Consider the following 22,332-nt stretch of genomic DNA (forward strand, 5'->3'; position numbering starts at 1 on the left):
TAGATGTGAGAATTCTAAATACATGATTTCACGCCTTGTTTCAAACAAACTAGACCTCAATGACCCTATTGTGTAAACTGTGCACCTCTTGAGTGCACTTTTGCAGGCGGACAACTGCCCCAATTTGTACTTAAGTGCAAAAGGTTCCATCCCATGGGCATAAACAACAGATTCCTATGGAATAAGTCTACTTTTACCAGGTGGTAATTTCAGTCAACGTTCATAGGAATCTATAGCGTTACTGCAACCATCAAAGTCTGTGCTGGCGGTAAGACACCTGCATTTGTCAGGCATGATGGGAAATGGAGGGAGGCATGTATGCCTAACAAACTCACCAAAATGATCAGTAAAAGAAGCAGAAACAGTATTTCTGCCACTTTCTCCAATTAGCTTCATCTGGAAAGTGACATCCCTAATTTTGACGAATTGCCTGGCAATCCTTTCATTCTGCATGGCTGTATCACCTGTAACGTTGTCACATTAATGTAAGTTGAAAGGGCCTGGCTATGGATTTTTATTGTTTTAAAATCTTTTTAAGGTTGTCAAAGTCCTAAAATCTGTGGGCTGCAAATCCACGGCCAGGCTTCAAGCATATTGCAGAACAAATGTAGGTTATGATCTGAAGGCAAATGTATACAGAAGGTTGAAAAAGAAGCTCATAGAAATTGCTGCCTGTGTTTTATTGTAACTATGTGACATCGCTTAATTCTGAAGTGGCGGGAGCTGGCCTAACGAGGGGTTGCAAAGTAAGCAGACCAGTGCTGGGGGAAAGGAATGGAAATTAAGTTACAGTCCACAGATCTTGCGTCTCTGCCAATGGAACCTTGCCTAAATGCCCGGCACGTGCATTAAATATATGCTTATTAAATGCACATACCTCTTCATTTGTCAGATTCTTACTTTCAGATGCTGGTGTGGCATACATGAATGGGATTCTCCTTCAATGCAAAGCGTAAAATACACCCTCATTGAGTAAGCACATCATTTATGCTGATAAAAGCTCTATTTGGCCAAAAGGTATCCACTCCTCATACTAGGGTTCTGTCAAGGCTCACTGTGTCCTACTGGATACTGTCGAGTGTGGTAGGTCTTCTGAAGCAAACCACGGCAGACATGTTAAGTCAGCTCTTTTCTCAAGCAGAGTGTTGCTTAATTTCAGCAGCAGAGGAGCTTCACTCAGGCTGTTTGGAGGGGTTCCATGTCATTTCATCCCCTGTCATTTTAACGTGTACATTCCAACAAAAATGCGTTTTTTTTTTCTTTTTTGGGGGTTGGGGGGTTCCCCCCAATACTCCCTCCCACACTTATTTTTGGCTATTGCCTACCCACCCAAACCCTTATCTGCCCTTTCCCATCCCACCCCCATTAAAAAATTTGATGAGCATATTCGTTGTAACATGCACGTTAAAATGCCAGGGGATGAAAATGCAGGCGATGAAAGGGCGTCGTACCATTTGGAGGCATTTAGGAGTTAGATGTCTTGTCTGGTGCTGGGCAAAGATATACATGGACGCTTCGTGGAGGAGCACTTCTTTCAGCAGACCGGAAGTGTGCAGACTAGAACTCTTGGCCCTATGGCGCATAGTACAAGGGCTGCATTTAAAGGCGAAGAAAGCTGTAGAAAATGACAACTCTTGGGTACAAATTGAAAATAAGTATCTTTGACATTTTGTATCCATTATAAACGTCATTGATGTTATCTAAAAGGCACCTTGGAATACGTAAATAAAATTGCTGTCCAATATTTGCTACAAATGAATGCTGTATTCCTTCTAGTGTCCAAAACAACACATGCTTAAAATCTGCATGCAAACAGTCTTACTGGAATGCAATATTGGGCCCTGTTTACACAAGAGATCCCATTAGGAATATAATGCACCTCTATACACACTGTACGCTTCTCCTTCAGATTGTGAGTATGTGGCATTTTTATATTCATTTGTAGTAGGGTCCTTTGCAGAGTACCCCCGCGATACATCAATGCTTGTTTCTGTGTGACAGTTGTTGTAGCATTTAGAGTCCGGCTGCAGGCGACACATTCACCCACTATTCAGTGTCACACAGCGGCTATGCTGACACAACGCAGATGGTGGATAACAGTGCCACAGTGCCCAACCTATGATAAAGAGCAGAAATGCTGTGCTTTGAGTTCATCCTGCTCAATAACGTTGTATTCCAATGAGTTTAAATAGCTAATATGTGAGGAAATGCTTTGTTTGTTGAAATAGTAACTCTGTGGATGAGTAGTTATTGTTTGCTCTTGCTTTACAGACATGTGTTATAGTTTGTAAATTGGTGCGTTACTGTTCTTGTATGACGTTCAACAATGTATTTTATTTTAATTAGCTCTTCTTTCTTTTTTTAATCATATTAGGGATTGCTCAAAGAACTCAAAAATCTCAAAATAAAAGTGGACGAGCTGGAAAATGAAAGGAGTCAGTATGAGTGGAAAATGAAAGCGACCAAGGTAAGCTGAGATTCTCGGACCCACAGCACATCGATTATTTCTGTTCAGCTAGCCCTCTGACTCATATAAAGCCACATCCCCCTGTGCCAATAATGAGCCAAGAACCAGGCTGGGTTACAGTAGAATATATATTTATTTAAATTATAGGCTCAATGAATCTTTTCACTAAATGGTTACACACACCCCCTTCTGTGTGGCACAAAATAAAGTTTCAGTACAAAACACACTCTTTCCTTTTTGTCTCAGGTACAGGAAACACAGGCCAAATAAACTGGTCAAAACTCTTGTCCCCGAACCCTTTTGATGTCAAAATTAAATAATACCAGGGAACATTACTAACTAATTTACATTTCTTGATAAGGGTTTAGTATGAAAACAAATGCACAGTTTTAGTTTTTCAAAAACAAATTACACATCCAGCACTTTGCAGATTTCCGTTTCCCTGCACACTTACAAATGTTAGCAGTTTTGAAATCACACAGACGTTTGAGAATACTTTCCTTCTTCACCCAAAAGCAATGCAAAAGCTTTCTGCTATTAGGGTCACTTATTAGGGTCACTTGGAAAGAGTGTGCATTTTTCAATGGAGAATTACGCTCGGTTTCATTTAGCAAAGCACTTCTCTCCCCAGCACCAAAATCCCAGTCTTCGGTTATATTCAGCATCCCTCTGTTTAAAGGCAAGGTCTGCTGGGGAGTGGGGAGAGTAAGGAATTTCCTTTTGGGAGAAGGACACCACTTTTCTTTACAGAAGTATGGGGTTGGCAGGAAAAATAAATGTACCCAATTACTTTAAATGATTATAACTTAACTTCCTGCTGGAAAAGAGGGCAGAGGTTTGGAAATCCCCCACGGTCCCGCTGCATCAATCTATTTTGGAATTTAAATTCAGTAAAATATGCTAAGGGTCTACACAGTTGGCCCCCACCCACTATTAAGGGGAAATATTAAGGCTGGCAACCTCCCCCCCGACTTGGTTTCTGATTAATCTACTTACATTGGAAATCTCGTTTATTTGGCACTCAGGAAAAGACCGCAGGGCTCCTGTTTTGGGGAATCACATGGGTCTGGTCGTGCACTACAGTCAAAGATAGTCATCAGCATCCATCCCTCACTTGGCTCGCCTTAATCATAGGGCCCAGTCCGCCTTTAGGTTTTCCGAGCTGCTGTCTTCCAGTTAAAATTATCCTGCAGCAATCTTTAGTCCTTTCCAGCCCACGTAATGTCTGGCAGTTGTGTCAGGATTCACCCAGATGGATTATAGATAAATCGCCTTCAAGATTGTTAGGCAGCTCTACCGGATGGTTTTTAGGCAGGTTTGTACTGTAGGGTATTTTATGTAGATTTGGGGTCTGGCGGTATTTTCCTACCGCCAAAAAAAGAGTGGTAATTTGGTGATAACTTATCCTGGCATCTAGATTGGGTTTGGCCTTACCTCCTTCCAGTGACGATATCTTATTACACTATATTAGATAATTAAGTAATGTACACTATTGGCGGTATTTTCTGGTGGTAAACTACTTGGTAGTCAGCATAATTTCCTCCCCTATTTATAGCTCCATCATACACAAAACCTTCCTTATTCTTATAATACTCTTGTGATCTATAGAGAGCCTTGGACCTACATTCAGGAGCACCACACTTTCACATAGAGTGCAACCTGAGGCTGTTATCACTGATTTATCTACACCAGTGAACTATGCGTCCATGGCCCCATTACTGGTTAATAGACCCCCATTAATCTATATATTGTATTAGATTTCACCCAGACAGCATGCACTGGGGAACACACGCATACAACTATTTTCACTGCTAAGTCTTATTCTAGGACAGCTTATTCTGTCTATTATTTCATCTACATGGGAAAAATGAAAAATGTACTACCTAAAAAAAAATCTTCCCCGTGTCATAAATGCTATTCCAAATGCACCAAGAAAAGAGAAAAACAAAAACTCTCTACACATTCTGCTTTTATATTGTGTGTATCAAAACAATTGCAATTCAAAATAACATCTTACCAATTACATCGAGTTTTTCTCTGAAATAAAAAACAAGAAAAGAAACAATACAGAGACAGAGCAACATTCACTTTGCAACATTATCATATGACAAATTAAATGCAGGGGATTTCTTTTGCTTTGCTATACTAACTGCCTGGTAATTTTAGAACACATTCGCCAAACAGTCGCATAAAAATAACCTCACTTCGACCTTGGATGCTCACCAAATATTTGCAGTCCCCTCTCCCACACGATCTCCTTTTCACTCAAACAGGCCCGGTCAGCATGGGTTTTCGAATGTTTGGAGTGTGTGGCGAAAACCTAGAGTTCTCAAGCCAGCGCTAAGTGAAACCAGGCAGGTCCGTCTGGCAGCCCAGTAAAAGCAAACTGCCTCTCCCTCTGTCAGACTTTTCCCAGCAAAACTCTGCACCGTCCCATTCTGCATACGTGGCATAGCTGCAGATACACTTCCTTCCAATCATATTAGCAGAAAATGTATTCTGTTAACACCCTCATGTCCCAAACAATGGTAGCTTCAGATTATAATAACTGTATCTTTTTCGATTTCCTGCTGCCTTCCTGCTTTCTGCATTCAACACAGCAAGAGAAAGGAAGAGAGAAAAATCAAGTGCACGCTTAAAAAACGAATTTCAAAATATGTATTTTCACCTCACTTTGTACATGGGACAACATTATAATTTTAATGAGTTAGCATTAGTGATTAGTACTTGTTAATTAAATCAGTCAGTTATATAAATAATATTCAATAATCTAGTCCTCTATGCATGAGGGAATCCAGAGAAAGATAAAAAAAAATTATGCACTTTTATTCTATGGAGAAAGAAAAAAAAGATGCACTTTTACAATCTGTAGTTTTATATTGGGCTTTGGCTGCATTCTGAATTCCATACCTTGCATGCCTCCAGCCACATATTCACCTGTTATACTGGCAACATAGGACTGGCTATATGTGTATGCCACATTATTGCTGGTAACAAAATGCCATCACATTCAGTGAGTTGCTATAAACTTCAAGGTGCTATATATTATACTACATTAGCCCTCCTTTTCTGACACTTTGGCATTGGTCCAAGCCACAATTGGTGGAAACCCAACTTGCGCCCCTTTTTTTTTTTCATCATAGCAATTCAACAAAACAAATATTCACATTTCACACAATAAATCACTGCTTAACCACCATAAAATCAGAATGCATCTCAAATGAGTCCATTAGTGCTCCTAAAATATTGTACATATTTTTCTCCAACTGAATTGTCCATAGTCCTACTTTTTTTTTATTATTGTGAACCCAATATTTGAAGTCAATTATAAAATAATAAACTAAAATAAATAATTAAAACAATGAATTAACATAACAAATTAAAATAATTAAATAAAACAATAAAGGTGTGGGACTCCATACTTCCAGGATGCATCAGAATTAATGCACCCACAATGCTGCAGGTTCAGTTCAATTCAGTTTAATTGATGACAATGATATCCACCTTTGAGACGTCCCGACCATCAACTTTACATCATCAAGTTCATCTGTTGAATTCTTTCATCCTGGCACTCTTGGATGCTTTTCCATAGGAGTCATCTCTTTTTTGGCATCCCAGTTACTTTGTCTTCACCTCCATCCGGAGGCAGGCATCACTTGATCTTCATCCCGTGGACTCCAGGACTCCATTATCTCCCATGTCCTCCGGTCCTGTGACCTCCGACCTCAAAACACAGGTTAGTGATTCTAAATCAAATAGAAAATAGACAGGTTAAGTATATAGCACAATACAAATTTCACCCTTTTACCAAAAATTAAATATTTAATCCAAAACATTTTGCCCTTTTTCTTTCGCTTTCTGAAATTAAGCACATGTTAGAGAAAAACAAACATACACAAATCATCATTTATCATTTAACATATTTCAACTTTGTAAAAATAATTTCATCAGCTTCAGCCCCCTTTTAATGATCATCACATATAGTATTTACATTTATTCCATTACAACAATCAGCTTTGTTTTTATATTGGGCCCTATAAATAGACTCATGTGTCTTCTTTCATGTATTTAAGGGACTTGATCTGTTTCTACACGCTCAAGCCTCCTTACTTCATGTTTGGGATGCCAGGGCTTAATTTGGTTAACATGAACAAATTTCTCTGTTACTGTTTCACCCTCTGTTTTTAATATTTTGTAAACCACTGGAGATACCTTATCTATGATTTGAAATGACCCCTGCCAGGCAGCCAGAAATTTAGAATTTTTCTGTTTACTTTTCCAAAATGAAATGTATACACCTGATCCCCTACACTATACTCTTTCACCGATGTCTTTCTATCATAATATGATTTTGCACTGTCAGCAGCCCTTTCCAAATTCCTCTGCACAAAAGCAAATGCATGTTGTAAATGCTTCCTCAGTTCTTCTATATATTCATGGACTGTAGATGCGCTTACAAATGTCTGCTCATGTGTCCTGTATAGCAGGAATTGCGGCAACACCATTTTCCTACCTGTCACTACTTCATGAGGGCTGATGCCTGTAACTTTGGCAGGAGGTGATCTTATTGCCATCAAAACCAGAGGTAAACGTAAATCCCCACTGGAACCTGCCTCTGCTACAAACTTCTTTAATATATCCACAACAGATCTATTACAGCGTTCAATTCCACCAGAAGAGGCGGGTCTATATGCAACATGTAGTTTTCTTTTCACTCCCAGTATTTGCCACACCTTACTCATTAGAGTGCTTGTGAAATGATTTCCTCTGTCTGATTCTATTCTTTGTGGTAACCCAAATCTTGAAAATATATGATTTACAAGTAATCTAGCTGCTGTTTGTGCACTACAATCTGAAGCAGGAATACACTCTATCCATTTTGACATTAAACAAACCACACTCAAAATATACCGGTTCCCCCTGTTCGACCTTTTTACAGGCTCTACATAGTCTATTTGCAAATCTGACCATGGAAGAGTTGAGCCTCTTTTCATTAATGGGGCTCTATGCATTGGTGAAGCAAGTTTAAATTGGGCACATACTAGACATCCCCTAATATATAATTCCACATCTTGGGACATATGTGGCCAGTAAACATAATCTTTCAGTATCCCTAATGTCTTTTGTGCACCTCTGTGCCCTGCAGTTATTGCATCATGTGCATGGTGTAGCATTAGCCCTCTGAATGAAAGGGGTACCACCCACTGTATTTGTCCTGTTATGGACTCCCTAATCATGAGTCCATCCTGTAGTCCGATTCGTTTTTTATTCTTTAATAGCACCCTCAACTCAATTCTTTTCCCACACAATCATTTTCTGTTAAAGAGTTTTGTTCAGGGTTTATCGAATGATTATAATAGATTCCCAAAATTGGATCATCTTTTTGTCCCTTAATCAGATCTTGATCCGGTGTATCATAACTCCATTGCATCACTGGTTGATCTACCTCTTTTGGAGCTTTAGAGCGTGTAACTGCATCAATTTGTATTTCACCAAGTAAATGTTCAATAGGTAGCAACTCTTCCATCACAGCCCCAATTTTAGCTAAATGATCTGCCTTATGATTTCCCTCCTTATCCTCTCCTGGAGTTTTTAAATGTCTACGAATTTTCCTCCAGTATATTGTCAAATCATTCTCTGACCCCATTTTGTCAATGGCTTGTATCATTTTTTCATGTTTTAGAGGCTTTCTATTGTATGTAATCATGCCTCTTGCTTTCCAGCCAGGCAAATATTCCACAAAGCTATTTCGTGCATAATCGGAATCAGTCACCAGGACAATTTCATTAAATTTATTATCAACTTCAGTAGTAATTGCTTTATAAATGGCTGCCAATTCCGCTACTTGACTGCTCCTAGCCCCAATTCTCATCCCTATACTGGGAATGCCTTCACATTTCAACCAGACATTTCCTATTCCTGACACCAATTGTTTATTACTGTCATTTTCAATGTGAAAAGTACAACCGTCAACATATACAGTTGGCAAATCCTTGCATGTCTTTTCATCGAAAGCTTTGTGTGGTGATTGCCCAAACTCCTGTACCCTAGAGTCCACTTCTTCTTCATTTGATACATGTTCAGCTGCACAGTCATGTAGATCTGCCAAACCTTGAGCAACTAGGCTCTTTTTATTTTGGCCATATCTCACTTCTACAGGAAAACCTTGTAATGCCAGTGTCCATGAAGTAATTCTGGACTGTGCTAGGTTGCCTGACCTAATTCTTTTACTCTCTAAAAACTGCAAAGGTTGATGATTTGTCTCAATAATTACCTTTTCTCCCTGAACAATGGGGCGGAAATGCTGTAGCGCCCACACAGTGGTCAAAAGGGCCTTTTCACATTCACTGAATTTAATTTCAACTTGGGAAAATGCCTTACTTGAATAAGCAATGATTTTGTGATTCAAATAATGTTTTTGTGATACCACCGCTGCCATACAATGTTCAGAGAAACCTATTTCTATAAATAAATCCCTATCCTCTATGGGGTATGCTAAACATGGTGCCTTTACAAGACATTCCGTTAATTTTGCCACTGCCTAGGACTGCTCTTTCTCCCACTTCCAGGGTGTATTCAGCTTCAGTAGTTTAGTCAATGGTTGAGTAATTTCAGCATAGTTTTCAATAAACTTTCTATTGTAGCCCGTCATTCCTAATAAACTTTTTAATCTTTTCACACTTTTAGGATCTTTTAGCTTGTGTATGGGCTCTACCTTCTTCTTTTGTGTTTTTAGTCAATGTTCAGTCACTTCATGGCCTAGAAAATGCACTTTTTTCTTGCACCATTGTGCTTTTTGTAAAGATACTTTGGCACCTGCCTTTCACAATTGGCCAAGAACATGTCTAATTTCATCAAAATGGCTTTTCAAGTTTTCATTTTTTATCAGGACATCATCCACGTAAACTATGGTTCCTCTTTCCGCTGCATCAGGCATAGCCTTTCTCAAAAATATGCCAAATTCACTCCCACTATTGACATACGCGAATGGAACTCTAACCCATTCGTATTGGGTCTTATCAAATGAAAATTAAAATAAATTCTGAATCTCCTCTGCCAATGGCACGCACCAATATCCATATGTGAGATCTAATGTAGTAAACACTTTTGAGCCATGCACCTGAGCCAGGCCTTGATCAATGAATGGCAGTGGCCATCTGGACACTGGCACTCTTTTATTTATTTCTCTCAAATCTGCACATAGACGCCATTGACCATTTGGCTTTAACACACCTAGAATAGGTGTGTTGGATGTGCTATGAATAGGCCTGATAATTCCCTGAGACTCCACATTTTTGATTATCTCTGCCAATGACTCTAAACATGCCAGTGGCAATCTATACTGGTGCACAAATACTGGGCTTCTACTACACCCTTCCCCTAATGTGGCAACATGTAAGTTAGTCAGTCCACAATCGTATGCATCCTTAGCAAAGACATCTTTAAACTCCATAAATATTTTTCTCAATTCATTTTTATCTTCATCGCTATCGCATGCATCTGCTGATAAAATCTGTTCCTCTACCATTTTTGAGAATTCTGGGAAATCCTCCAGTGCTTTCTTCCAACTGTGCGGCTATGTCTCTCTGTAAAGCTGCCACTTTTAAATATTTTGGCATATCAGCTTCCACTTCAATGTGCTGATTTTCGGTTTCATTTTCATTTAAGTCAAATACTATATAATCCTTTTGATGACAGCATACTGTCTCATTTGAATCATAAGGGTTCACAGAATGAATTTTAAAGATCCCTTTGGGCTGAGAATCCAGGTACTCTGGCAACACACCCCTGCATCTACATACCTTTCAGGGATATTTCCAATCACCATGTTATTTAGATCTGCAGTATATTGTGACTTTTGTATGGCCATTCCTAATGAAGAATTTTCCTCTTAATGAATATCTTGACATGCTTTGTTATTCACCATAATTTCCACAGACCCTTCACCAACATCTATCAATGGAATGCATTCATAATCCAGGCCTGCTGTTTTATGGATTCATTCAAGCACACAAATGCATCAGAATCCTTCATCCGTTGTCCATTTTTGCATTTTAATGTTATGGCAACCTGCTTGGTGAATGCAGGGATAATAGTATCCTTCCTCAGGTGTAATTCAATTGCACATGGGACCAGTTGTGCGCAATGATAAACCCTTCTTTTGTCTTCAAATTCAGGTGCAGGCCCACCTAGCCGTGACCATATTTTTTGATTAAGGAAATCTAACACCTTGCACATTCTGTGCATGATATCATTGCCCATGTAAAAGTCATTTTGTGTCCCACTCACTATCCACACATTATGGTGAATTGTTTTCTTTCCAATAATAATCTTCAGCATGCATCTGCCTGCAATTCGGTTTTCAAAGTCTGGACTGTCCAAACCAGAGACATATTGTTTCTTAATTCTAAATTTCGCGATCTCCTCCCTCTCCATTATTTTCTGCTGTAATTTCTCATTAATAAAGCTTCTTTCCTGTTCAAGCGCTAAGGTCGCTTTTATTACTTTAGAATGGTCATTTATACCAATGTGAACCCATGGTTTCTCATCTTCCATGTGTATTTCAGCAAGAGTAGTAATGTGTTTTTCTGTGTCTGTTTTAGGAGCAGTATTCTGTTTGCATGCCTTCTCTTTTAAATAAAAACGTAATGCGTGCTCATCTATTGCAGTTTGCCATTTTTTCCTATGGTCTAAATAAATTTGTACAGATTGTTTCTCATTTTCACTTTGCATTTTATCTCAACACTTCAAGATAAGTGACGCTAGGTATACAGCTATTCTGGAGATATACCTCTTCTGCATCATTTGTTTTGGCAACGGTGTGACATTCATTTATATTGCTGTTTTGTTGATTTTATTTTCTTAGGTCTCAATGTTTTTTTTGTTAAGGACCACAGTACTCCATTCACCCCATCTATAAGAGGAGACAATCTTTTCAGGCAATCTGTCCCCTTCAGAAATGGAATTTCATAAATAGATGTGATCAAGACCTCATGTTTCATTCTGTGTTTTCCTATCTTTATGTCAACCTCGGTAACACCTATAATAGACACCTCCTCCCCATTAAAATTATGTACAGGACCTTCATTTTGCCTCACTGTGATCTGATTCTGTGGAGATCTTCCTTCATTAATTAACCAATATGCCCCGAGCGGCAGGGGCATTACCGACTCAGGTAATGCCCCGGGGCCCATATCCCGGCCCGCAAAAACTGCGTGACTGGGGCACTAAAAGCTGTATTTTTTTGCCCAAAATGCTGCAGCGTTTCGGGAAAAAAAAAGACGGCAAAGAAAATGTCTGCCATGGAAAGGGAAAACGGAGTCCGATTTCCCTTTCCATGGTGGCCATTGGGAGCGGACGCGCTGGAAACAGAAGCATTTCCAGCGCGTCCGCTCCCAAAAAAAAAGAAGTTAAGTGGGGTTGGGAGGGCGGAAGGGAGGGGAAAGGGAAAAAAAAGAAATGGAAAAAAAAACATACCTGGGTCCCCGGCGGGGGACGATGGAAGTCTCCAGCCGTGTGGAGGCTTGGAGCGGGGATGGCCCCGCTCCGAGTCTTCACACGGCTGGAGGCTTTCATCGTCCCCTGCCAAGGGACCAAGGCATAGAAGGTAAGTGGGGTGGGGAGGGGATGGAGGTGGGAGGAGGGAAGGAAGGAAAAAAAGAAAAACGTACTTCTGTCCCCGGCGGGGGGCGAAGGTAGCCTCTCAGCCTTGGGGAGGCTCGGAGTGGGGATGGCCCCGCTTCAAGCCTCCTCATTGGCTGAGGGGCTGCCACGCCCCCCGCTGGGGACAAAGGCTTTGGAATCCCAACAGAGGGATTCCCGGCCTGGTAACGACTTTGCGAGGGCCAATCAGAATGGCTATTTTATTCTGATTCCGCCCTCACTGGGTACTAATACTTTTTACCAATTCTTTGGACATAATTGTGGCCTGTGCGCCAGTGTCAATCATTGCAAACATATTGCATTTCTCTTCCACAGTGATGGGAGCATAATACCTGTCTTCAACTTCCTATAATACACATAAGAAGTGCAAATTCTTACTAATTTTAGGACTCACCTTTCTCAGGCCTTTTTCACTTTTGGCTAAGCACATTAGTAAATGGAAAGACAGTTTTCCCTCCTTTCTGTCCATTTCTGTGTAAGAGACTTTATTAACTTCCCCATGGTCATAGGTTTTTTGGAGTGTGGCCACTTTTCGCCCATCCATCCAGGGATCATCAGAAGTCACACTACAATCCTCCAACTGAACATGTGTAACAGCATCACTTGGCAATTTGTCATTGTCTAACTCTGTGCATTTGTAATCATTTAGTATGGTACCAGTCCTTTGAACTTCTTCAAAAATATGTGGCTCAAAGAATTCTTCAGGTGATAGACCTGTACCCTCCTTTTGAATATTTATTTTTTCTGCCTGTGTTTGGTTATTGTTTTGATTGCCCAGGGAATGAGTTATAGCATCCCCACCTACTCCATGTTCACTGGTATTCCCCATCAATAAGTTATTTTTCTTAAATGTGTCTCTCTGTTCTTTTGGAATTTCAGGTTTTCTCTAGGTTAAACCGAACTTCTTTTTTATAAGTATTTGCACTTTCTGTCACATGCCGATTTGCTGGTACTTTCATTTTTAAATCGTTAGGAGCCTCAGTCATTATGCAAAATCACATCACAGCAATCTGTTTTCTTGGCACTGCAGGTATCATAAATACTTATCAGAAACCACCCGGTCTTTGCTATGGCCTTCTGTCCCCTCCTTTTGATTACTGTTTTTGTGCTGTACAGAGCTTTCCTATGTGCTCAGCCAACATTTTCACTTGGGCCTCGAGACACTGGAATCTTTCCATTTCTCTAGAATCTTCCCTATGTGGCCTAGATCGATATTGGTTGTTTTCCCCCTGATTGGATCTATTCTGATACCTCTCAGGGGAATTATTTCTATTGGGATTGTTCCTGGACTCTTGGTTCATATGTGGAGGGGAGCGGGGTACACCCATCCTTTGGTTGTAGTCCCCTGGTGGTGGTGAATCATTGTATTGACGTGGAGCATAATTCATATTCTGCCTCATGTCCTGTCTCTCATGCTGTGGGTACTGACCCCTATGTTGATTCCCATAATCAGTAAATCGATCCACATATCAGGTTCTATCCTGATTACCATATATCATGGTGTTGGGATCAAATCTGCTCTGTGTTCCCAATGTCTGGTAGGGACCATTATTTCTTTGTTCCTGACTTTGTCTCTGGTTATTGTTCATACCTGACATATCAGGCCGATAGCCTGCCCGGGGCCTATCTCCTAAGTACCTAGGGCTGATGTAGCTCTCCCTATTACTAGGATAGTGTGATTGAAACATTGGTGCAGAGAGTGACAACCTTTGTTGATTACCCCTTTGTTCAGGTGTCAAATTATTTTTACCTGGACTTTGAGCAGACTCAAGGGACATTTTGGCTGACCTGATTTCCATCACTGTTGCTGAGGGTTCTTTAGATTTTGGTCTAGTGTCTTTCATTTTATCATTTTCTCTACCATGACAATGGAGTACCTCATTTAGTTTTGTGCTTTGGTGTACAATCCATTCAAGTGATTTGTCACGGTCAAATTCACAGACCAACTTTGATATGTCTTTCTGTAGCCCATAGGAGTAGGCAGTTTTAAACTCATTGGAATTGGGGTCAAAATATACATCAAAATGAGAAAAAGCTCTTTTTAAGTCCTGCAAAACTGGAGAGGGGATGTAGCAAGCCCAGCAGTAATTGTGTAAAAAATGACACCTAATCTCTTTTTCAAACTCAGCCCATGTCATATTCTGCTGTTCATTTAATCCCCTAATGATACTGGCTGTGGGAGCGCCAATAGTTAATTGAAAATATTGTCTGTATTGTTCCTTAGGTATCTGGAGGGCTTTAAATATGTCATGCACCACTTCTAAGTGGTCCTCTATGCAGCACTCCCCCCTCCTTTTTTAAATGGTTTGATCAGGGCTTTGATGGATTTCATTAGCTTTATGGGGCTACTCGTTGCTATGCATGGAATTGCACTACTTTGTGAATCAATTCTGGTTTCAGGTGTATGAGATTGGTGGCGGCCCCAAATGGGTGTATCAAATCCCCCAAGGATGCTGCAGCCAAGTTCATTCACTGGCCCAGTCACTGGGGCACTAGCTCTCTGTGTAGAAATAGGATTCACCTCAACTCCATTGAATGTGGTGCCCTGCCGTCTATCCTGGGGCCTGGAAATGCATATTTGCTGTTCCAAATCCTTGCACTTTTTAAGGAGCCCATCTGCCTCCTTATGCAAATAGTTGTTTTCTTCACTCATCTTATTAATTACCTCTTGCATATTGTACATTTGCATTTGGTACTCATTGAATTCTTTGTTTCTCTTGTCTCTTTCTTCAAACATTTTAACCATTTCCTGTTCAGCATTTTGGAGAACACTTTCTTTTTCAAAATGTTCTTTTTGCAAAATCTGCATTTCCAAAACAACCTCATCTTTGTCTTGTCTAATATGTTCTACCAACGCTTTCAAATGTACCAATTCTTGTTCACTATCCTCAAACTGTTTCTTGCTTTTAGACAATTGGGTATCAAGATCCCTACATTTTAACTACATGTCTTTTTGACATTCCTCCAATTCTGCTCTTAACATTTCCTCTTTTTTAATTGCTCCATCTAGATCAGCTTTTAACATGTTAATCAGCTTAGTATCACTTTCTTGCATTCGCAGGGATATGCTCAGGATAAACCATGTCTTGGCGCATAGCCGTATCAAACAGCCTTTCTCTGCATGTTTATCAGCTGCATTTAATAGTCTCAAAAGGCAGACCTGAATTATGCGGCCTTCTGCAAAAATGCTGTCTAATAGTTCTTTCTGTACTTCACCATAAATGCGGTCATGCCATTCTGTGGCATTTTTTGATGACCATGTCCCATGTGCATATAATTTTACCTCCAGATATTGCACTAGCTCTGAGAATGTGGCTTCTATTTGAGACATTCTGAAATTCACTTTTAGTGTCACAGTGCTATTAAGAAATGGGTTTCCCCTAATGCACGGATGGTAGTGTGATACACACTTGCCACGCCCAGTAGGTGCTCTATAATCACATTCCCGGCATGCAACGCACCATATTTATGTAGGGTATTTTGTGTAGATTTGGGTTCTGGCGGTATTTTCTTACCGGCAAAAGAAGAGTGGTAATTTGGTGATAACTTATCCTGGCATCTAGATTGGGTTTGGCCTTACCTCCTTCCAGTGACCATATCTTATTACACTATATTGGATAATTTAGTAATATACACTATTGGCAGTATTTTCTGGTGGTAAACTACTTGGTAGTGAGCATAATTTCCTCCCCTATTTATAGCTCCATCATACACAAAACCTTCCTTATTCTTATAATACTCTTGTGATCTATAGAGAGCCTTGGACCTACATTCAGGAACACCACACTTTCACATAGAGTGCAACCGGTGGCTGTTATCACTGATTTATCTACACCAGTGAACTATGCGTCCATGGCCCCATTACTGGTTCATAGACCCCCAGTAATCTATATATTGTATTAGATTTCACCCAGACAGCATGCACTGGTGAACACACACATACAACTATTTATCACCGCTAAGTCTTATTTTAGGACAGCTTATTCTGTCTTTTATTTCATCTACATGGGAAAAATGACAAATGTACTACCTAAAAAAATATTCCTTGTGTCATAAATGCTATTCCAAATGCACCAAGAAAAGAGAAAAACAAAAACTCTCTACACGTTCTGCTTTTATATTGTGTGTATTAAAAACAATTGCAATTCAAAATAACATCTTACCAATTACATTGCGTTGTTCTCTGAAATAAAAAACAAGAAAAGAAACCATATAGAGACAGAGCAACATTCACTTTGCAACATTATCATATGACAAATTAAATGCAGGGAAATTCTTTTGCTTTGCTATACTAACTACCTGGTAATTTTAGAACACATTCGCCAAACAGTCGCATAAAAATAACCTCACTTCGACCTTGTATGCTTACCAAATATTTGCAGTCCCCTCTCCCACACAATCTCCTTTTCACTCGAACAGGCCCAGTCAGCAGGGGTTTTCTCCGTTATCTCGAATGCTTGGAGTGTGTGGTGAAAACCTAGAGTTCTCAAGGCAGCACTAAGTGAAACCAGGCACGTCCTTCTGGAAGCCCAGTAAAAGCAAACTGCCTCTCCCTCTGTCAGACTTTTCCCAGCAAAACTCTGCACCGTCCCATTCTGCATACGTGGCATAGCTGCAGATACACTTCCTTCCAATCATATTAGCAGGAAATGTATTCTGTTAACACCCTCATGTCCCAAACAATGGTAGCTTCAGATTATAATAACTGTATCTTTTTCGGCTTCCTGCTGCCTTCCTGCTTTCTGCATTCAACACAGCAAGAGAAAATAAGAGGGGAAAATCCAATGCACGTTTAAAGACGAATTTCAAAATATGTATTTTCACCTCACTTTGTACATGGGACTACATTATAATGTTAATGAGTTCGCAATAGTGATTAGTACTTGTTAATTAAATCAGTCAGTTATATAAATAATATTCAATAATGTAGTCCTCTATGCATGAGGGAATCCAGAGAAAGATAAAAAAAAATTATGCACTTTTATTCTATGGAGAAAGAAAAAAAAGATGCACTTTTACAATCTGTAGTTTTATATTGGGCTTTGGCTGCATTATTAATTCCATACCTTGCATGCCTCCAGCCACATATTCACCTGTTATACTGGCAACATAGGACTGGCTATATGTGTTTGCCACATTATTGCTGGTAACAAAATGCCATCACATTCAGTGAGTTGCTATAAACTTCAAGGCGCTATATATTATACTACAGTCCCCTTACCCATAGAGCGAGGGCTTTTTACCCTATAAGCCACACCTCCAAATATTAGCTGCCAGTTTATTGGTTCTGACTTTTCATTGGAGGTTTATCATTGCTGAGAAAATGACCAGTTATGCTAGGCCATTTAAACTAATGCACATTTTCAAACAGATGCAAATTCTCACTTCCATTGCACCATGTAGGTTTCATTTCTTTATATATGTGTGACCCACGCATGTGTGCTCCAATTATCGATTTACCCTGGAGTTAAATACCTAATCTTTTGTGTGGAGTCAAAAGCTTAGCTAACGGATACTTAAGAGATGTTATCTCTCTGGCCAGATGGGTCTCTGATCTCATGTGACAATCTTAGTTGCAGGCCATTCCCAAGCTGGTCCAAGGATAGTCCACAAAACATCTTGAATTTAGGGTATTTTACAAAATTAATTCCACTTAACACCAGTCTCTCTGTTTATCCAGCACACCAATACATTTCTGTCAAACCGGAAAACAGCCCCTCATTGGTCCTGAACTTCAAAGCAATTATCTTTCAGTGGGACAGCAGAGTAATGGGGGAAGGTGGCTTTGAATCTCAGTGTGGAAGTCCACTCGAATTACCAGAATTCTGTACTTAGCATGTCACATCTTTCTTTAGACATGACACCTCCTTATTATTTGTAATGTTTGCACATCACTGTTCGTTTTCTCATCATGATATGTTCATTCTTAGCAACATTTTCCCCATGTCTTTCTTTCCCACTGCGAAATGTGCATGCAAAGCCCTTTTGAATCCGTTTCTCATGCAAGGATCACATTCAAGACCCTCTGCATCATCCACAAGGCTTTCTGAGGCCTGGGACCATGCTATCTCCAACTTTCCCTCTTTAAATACGCCCCTGCTAGAGCCAAGCCCTCCGCTCCTCTAATTGCAACTCTTTCATTGTCAAATGCTTCTCCAAGTAAAGAGTGGGGGGCAGGTCTCTCTCCTCGGCTGGTACCTCCCTTTGGAACAGCCTCCCTGCCCCTGTCAGACTTGAGCTGGACCTCCTTAAGTTCCAGAAACTGCTAAAAACTCTGCTTACCTCTACCTCTTTCCCTTCCCTGCTAATCACCCTACTGCCGCTGAGACCAGTGGCTTGGTCTTCATGAATCTCACAGGATACCAGGCCCGTCTGCCCAGTTGATATCAGCACCTCCCCCCACTGCACTGCCTCTGCAGGCACCTGCCTGGCGGCTCTACATCCCACCCATGGGAGTCGCTAGCACTACTACTTAGCCTGAGGCCTCCTCCTTGGCTTCCATTGGCAGTTCTCTACGGGGGGCCCCACCAGCACTTGTCCAATCCTTGCCCACCCACCCATCTATATCTCCTGCTCGTCTTCACTGCACTTGCACGTCTGAATATCACAAGGCCTAGTAGGTCAATGACTGTATGTTTACTGTTTTGCCAATGTTTATTCTCTCCCATCTTCCCTTCCCATTTAGTCTTGTGGTACTTCAAAACACAATTTTGTTGTATAAATGCCTAAAAACTGCTCAATAAACTAAACTATACAACGAGATTGGATGAGGAGCATAAAGTCGTCATCCGCCTCCCAAACTGCTGTGCCAAATCTACATGCCTCTCCGTCCACATTGAATTTTTACTAATCCATGTGGGCGTCAAAGACATTTTTGCACCTGCCAAAACTAGGCAGAATCCATAGACACTCATCTAAATGGCATATCTATGAACGCACATGACAGGCATCATTAACAATTGTTTTTGTGGATGGGTGAAAAGCCCCACAGAAAGCTGCAACTTAAGTCCACATATGAATTGGACCCTTTCACACAAAAAATCAGAATAGCAAAGAGTGGATCCCATACACGCATGTGTTAGCTGTCACAATCTGCTGTTCTATTTAAGTTTTAATTATGGTTACCCACATTGTTTTGCCATGTCAACATTTTCATCTCAATTTAGTATAGCATGAAATAAGCCTAATGATTTATCTGATGCTGATCTTATATGTGAGAGCTCATTCAAACTCCTTGAAAAATTGTGATCTATTTTTCGATTGGAACATATAAAATCACAATTTCCAGCACCTGGAAGGGCCATCCAAGAAACACAACTGATATGAATCTGCTGCGGCCACTCACAACTGTCCTTTTGTAGCTAATTAATCATTCTGAACAGCTTTCAGGAACCAGACGCGAGGTAGACCAAGGAACCTCCACTATGTGTGTAGTCCCTGTTGAATGGGTGTTTTATGTAAAAAGGTAACATAGAATTTAGACATTTAGCCTGGGATGTGTAGAGGGATAATATTTGACTCTGTGGATTTAATAAAATTATGGTTTCACTTCATGAAAATGTATAAATGTACTCCTCAGTCATACTGTGCCAGCTACATCTGCAGTGGTCTTTCAGCACTGGGACTTCTCCAGTGTATGCATTAATCGAGCAGCAGGGCTAGCCCCAATTGGCTCTGTGGTGATAGAAAGGGAGAGAAGAAGAGAGGGATCCGTAGGGGCAGATATCCTAGAGACTATGGTACATCAGGAAGATTGTAAATACTTTTTTCTGTTTTGTGTAAGAACTGTATGTGGAGTAGGGTTGCAATGCTGAGACAGTAGTTTGCCACTTTTTTAGATCAGTTGTTGAAGGTATAAAAGTGAGCGGTTGTGTGATGCCTTCAGATGTGGTAAAGCAAACTGGTTCTCCCCTGAGAGCTGTTCATTGCTCCTCCTAATGTGTACAATAGTACATAGGGCTCCCTGTACAGGTACATCTCTGTATCATTCACACACCTAGCCCTACCTGGCTTGGTATATCTCATACAGCTGTCCTGTATTAGCTCCTTATAGCCCAAAAAGTTGATGGGTGGAAGTTTAGAATGAATCTTAACCACTGGCTCTGCTCTGGCCTACCATCCACACTATCATTTTTGTTAGCTCATCTGCACCATTCCAGAAGGGGATCAGCCTTATGCAAATCAGTCATGGTACTGCCTGCCACCAATGCCAGCAATTCAGCCTGAACTGCTCAGCCATGTCCCCTCTGCATAGAAAGATAAGCAACCTTTGGTATGTTTTGGCCTTCTCGCGCCTTTTCATTGAGGTGCAGTTTTGTTCAATATGGAGCAGCAAGCAAGGGACCCATCTTTTGGCATGCCCTCTTTCATATAGGGAGACAAACTATAAACACATGTGAAGGTTGAAAATTTAGAATTCACCTTAACCACTTGGGCTACACTGTCTAACACGCATATCTTGAATGCATACCGCAAGTTAATGGCCCCACACATACACCGACATCTAGATAAGTCCAACTGCTCACAAGCTGGACTCTGTTTTACAGTATTGCCCACTCACATGAGTGGATGAAAGGTACCAGCTGCCAGTGCCTTGGCCCGTACAGCCTTGGTCACTGCATCCACTACACCGCTCAATGCCTACCTCAGTGCAGACTAGTGGCAGGGGCAAGCTTTTAATGCCAGCTCGGCTCATCCCTCCGACCACACCTTACAACTGCTAGTCACAAAATATAGGTACTCGACTTGTAAAACACCATCCATCCAAACACCAGAATCTGGTCTGTCAGGCACCTGACCTGTGCAGTGACTGCACTTTAATGCCAGTGACCGCTGTGTACTGTACAAACACCTATGACATATATTTCACGATATGCGAGGACAGCATATTCGTCGAGTTTGTCAAAGATATTTGAATATTAATCAGTTGACAATCTCTGACTTAAGAAAGCTTTGGACCCATAAGCTCCACACACTTAATAGAACCTAAAACATCACGTGTCAAATTAGGTCATTTTACAAAACTCCTAAAATGCACATTAAAGTGCAAAAGTCCCCTGCATGCAATTTTGGTAATTTCCAAAACGAATTGAAAATGCGGAGTAAAACAGCTGAAAACATCCTAACTCTTCACTTTTCCAATCTTTTGAAAAACTGTAAAGGTCTGTCATCCGCCAGGCCGGCCGCAGCCGAGATTGGCGTTTGCTTACGCGTTGGAGCTGGAGACGCGGAGGTAGAGTTTAGTCCCCTCTTTGTTTCCGCGTCTCCAGCGATGCAGCGCAGCGCGGGCGGTCATATTTAAGACCCCGCCTTCCGGCACGACGCTGCTTTGCAACCCTCCTCTGGATGTTTTCCTGCTTCCGGGTTAACACGCTGTGTTGTTTCTGTCCTCCGGCTTCGGCTTTCTTACGGAAACTTTCCTACTTGTGCTGTTCGGTGCCTCTGCTTCCCTCTAGACTCTCCTGATCCTCGCTGTCGGCACCTTCTTTCCCCCGCTACGCGGAGCAGGGCTCTGCCGGTCTCTCTCTCTCCGCTGCGGCTCCCGACGCTTGTTTCCTTTTTCTCCTTCCCTCTCCTTACCTGGCCTCTCTGCTTTCCCTGAGGCTCTACCTCATCCAGCGGTCCCATTTCCAGGTCCAGCCTTCCTTCCTGCCTCATACTGGTCGCAGCTACCCGAACTCTGCTACTCCTGCACTCCTGGCAGCTGGACTATCCCTTCGCTACAGACACTGTACTCTGCCTCGTATTCGACCACTGCCAACGGTCCATACTGACATCTGGATTGAAGAGCGTCACTGCTCCACTGCAGGGTTTTTTCCCGTTGGGGGTTTTTCCCTGATTTCTTGCTTGGTTCCGGAAGGGAGTCGCGGGACAGCTGTTTTAACAGCAGTCACTGTGGCTTCCCTGCGTGACAAGCACCATCTTCCCAAAAAACAGAAGGACTACCTCGCGAGACGCCACCTGCAAGACCTTGACACTTCCAGCAGCTCAGGTGAGGAGAGTGTGTGTACTGGGGAGGCCGAGGTCGGGGTGCATACTAGATCACCACATGGTCGTCTGAAAATTATGCAACAGGTGAAATGTACAATATTATTATTTATTTTTACATTTATAGCAGCGCACCAATCCCTCAGGGATCTAGGTGCCAGTTACATGGTTCCAAGTTCCAAGGTTGCGAGACAGTTATAAGATAGGAAGCGTAA

At 41.2% G+C, this 22,332-nt stretch overlaps 1 protein-coding gene across 12 annotated transcripts in view; it reads left to right on the plus strand.

The window, feature by feature from the left end:
- PPFIBP2 (PPFIA binding protein 2) overlaps positions 1-22,332 on the plus strand; it is a 1,806,653-nt gene that overhangs the window by 1,208,553 nt on the left and 575,768 nt on the right. For all 12 annotated transcript variants that reach the window (XM_069623590.1, XM_069623589.1, XM_069623593.1 and 9 more), the window contains one exon: positions 2,375-2,467. In XM_069623590.1, the coding sequence (XP_069479691.1) occupies positions 2,375-2,467 (93 nt within the window). The remainder of the gene's footprint in view (positions 1-2,374; positions 2,468-22,332) is intronic.

Source organism: Ambystoma mexicanum, chromosome 11, assembly GCF_040938575.1.
Source record: "Ambystoma mexicanum isolate Mex_15411 chromosome 11, UKY_AmexF1_1, whole genome shotgun sequence".
In the NCBI taxonomy this organism is placed as follows: domain Eukaryota; kingdom Metazoa; phylum Chordata; class Amphibia; order Caudata; family Ambystomatidae; genus Ambystoma; species Ambystoma mexicanum.